This window comes from Protobothrops mucrosquamatus, unplaced genomic scaffold (genome assembly GCF_001527695.2).
Source record: "Protobothrops mucrosquamatus isolate PMUCROS unplaced genomic scaffold, P.Mucros_1.0 scaffold20339, whole genome shotgun sequence".
NCBI classification, from domain to species: domain Eukaryota; kingdom Metazoa; phylum Chordata; class Lepidosauria; order Squamata; family Viperidae; genus Protobothrops; species Protobothrops mucrosquamatus.
In genome coordinates this window covers 259-2,550 of record NW_015406097.1, presented here as the reverse complement: position 1 = coordinate 2,550, position 2,292 = coordinate 259, and the positions used below count along the sequence as shown (strand labels likewise).

At 39.0% G+C, this 2,292-nt stretch overlaps 1 protein-coding gene across 1 annotated transcript; it reads left to right on the top strand.

The window, feature by feature from the left end:
- Positions 1-29: 29 nt before the first annotated feature.
- On the top strand, positions 30-2,006 carry LOC107301947 (normal mucosa of esophagus-specific gene 1 protein-like). Its single transcript, XM_015831094.2, has 3 exons — positions 30-173; positions 996-1,056; positions 1,617-2,006. The coding sequence occupies exons 1-3, from the start codon at positions 70-72 to the stop codon at positions 1,686-1,688; spliced, it is 237 nt and encodes a 78-aa protein (XP_015686580.1). The 5' UTR covers positions 30-69; the 3' UTR covers positions 1,689-2,006.
- The last annotated feature ends 286 nt before the right edge of the window (positions 2,007-2,292 follow it).

The window sequence follows — 2,292 nt, the reverse complement described above, 5'->3', positions numbered from 1 at the left end:
GGGGAAAGACGTTGGGGAAGAAATGTCCTTCACAAATCCCGTTTTCTCCTGAAGTAGAAAGGTAGTTTGATGCTTTGTGTCTTCCAGCTGATTCCTCTGGCTATGATTATGACCACCACGCTGAGTGGGATGGCGTACACCGGCTTGAGAGCCTTGAGGAGATCAGATATAGTGTAAGCAGCACCTGTTTCTTTACAGTTACTCCAAAAAATGTTCTTCTCTTTACTTCAGATCTGGTTCTTTGCTTTGTTGCTTTTTTTTTTTTTAATCTAAGACAAATGGGGTGAGAGACAACAGGCAAAAGAATAGCATTTCCCCCCCCCCCCCCCAGGACTGAAGATGCTAACACGAGCATGAAATTGTGCAATAAGGAATAAAATCAGACAGGGTTGGGAAAAAGAAATGTTTCGCCCTTTTTGCTTTATTTCTCAAGGAGGAAGTGGCATTTTGACAAGAGTCTTTCTCAAGGAAAGTTCAAAAAGCCTCTCATGCAGAAATTGAAAGAATTCCTTCTAATTTAAAAAATGTTTTCTGTTTCAATCGGGGTGTGTTGGTATCTGTGTTTATTTATTTTTTAGTGGAACATTAGGACTAAAGCTCAGCATGAGTTTAGGTTTTAAAACCCACGAGGTTTAAAAATGCTTTGCCTTTAGTTTGGATGCTGAACTTTTTCATCATGCAGCTAAAGAAGAATCAGGTTACTATAAAAGAAAATTGTTTTTCTGTATCTCAGCAGCATATAAGCAGATTTTCCGTATTACTCTCTCGAGGAATTGTTTTCCTGCATTGACATTTAAATCAGTAGCTTTCCTGAGTTTTAAATTACTCAGCTGAAGTAAAGTCAGTTAAAGTCCATGATGCTAATTTCAAAATAAATCAGATGGTGCTATTGAGTCTTTTTTTTTTTCACAGCTAAAATACAGTTTTATTAAGCTGACGATTAGCCAGAGGTTATTTTTATTTCATCCATAATAAATGCTGCATTTTGCTTTTAGCATTGATAGGTGGCACAATCCTGAACCATGGGAAAAAGTGGATCCTACCCAACCCCAAAAGGTAATGAACTTGATAGGGTAACAAGTCCTGGACTATATTATTAAGAATCTAGAGTCAAGACGTAAGAAACATACAGATATGTAAAAGATAACTAAATTAACTTTTTAGTGCTATTAATACTTCATAACATTGGCTAATATATAACTAGAAGTGTAGGTTGTCATTAAGTTGTGATCAGCGTTGTTAAAAGGTCCCAATTGAAATCAATACTGGGCAATAGCATAAAATAAAATGTATATTTATTAATACACCATCTTTCTATAGTGAAAATGTATCTAATCATCAAATCTCAAAGTCAGAGCTTCACTTTCGTCTTTCTCAACCGGAAAGTCCGAAATTGCTGCCCACGTCAAAACAAAAGCCGTCAAATTGTTCTCTCGAATCAAAAGCAGTCCATTTTGCCATCTCGGCCGGAATAAAAATCTTATTTTATATTGGCTCTTCTGTAATGTGAAACGCTAATATGAGTGATATCTGGGGAAGGGAGGGGGGAGGAATCCCTAATACCACTAAGCTTGTTAATCTTTTGTCTTTTTTCAATCTTTTCTCTTATACGGCAGCTGTTTACAATCCGTCAGAAATGGGAGCCCATCCAAGAACTGGAGGAGGTCCGAAAAGTCTTCAAGGGGTGAGGCCCCAGCCCTGCCAAACGACACTCTCTGAATCTAGTGGAATCATTTCTGCACAAACTAGAGGATCGAAACCAGTGTGCGGAAATGCTTCTGCTACATTTTTAGAGTCTCTCTCCATTATGTTTTGGACTCTGGAGGAGGTTACTGTCGGGTTTTCAAAACCGCCCAACCTAGAACCCTATCGTGGGGAAAAAAAGAAAAACGTGTTAGAAAGGGCCGCTTGTTGTACTGGTTCTGAGTTCTGTCCTGCTTCTTGTAGAAAGACAAAGCAGCATTTCTCCATGTGTGAGCTTTAAAAAGAGTTGGGTTGTTGGGGGGGGGAAACATATGCTGTCGTTTATGTTTTCAATAAACTTGGAATTTATCAAGTAGTTTATCAGGTCTCAGACTGATTGCGATTCTCATTTAGTTGGGAGCGATAAAAAGAATATCATCGCATCGTCTTCAAGGAAGGATCTACTTTTCTTTGTATCCTTCTGTTCACCCAACATCCTAAGATAGCTTGCTCATTTATTAATAAATGAGCAAGCTCGGGAGGGTACACGAGCCTGGTTCCAGGGAATTGTGAACGCTTCTTTGCAGGAGGGTGTCTTCCCTGCGGCCC

Bases quoted from the DNA above. Each gene is read 5' to 3' on its own strand.
- LOC107301947 (XM_015831094.2), top strand. From the start codon at position 70: ATGCTTTGTGTCTTCCAGCTGATTCCTCTGGCTATGATTATGACCACC. The intron at 174-995 runs GTAAGCAGCACC...TTTTGCTTTTAG, and splicing joins TTGAGGAGATCAGATATAGT to CATTGATAGGTGGCACAATC. The intron at 1,057-1,616 runs GTAATGAACTTG...CTTATACGGCAG, and splicing joins ATCCTACCCAACCCCAAAAG to CTGTTTACAATCCGTCAGAA.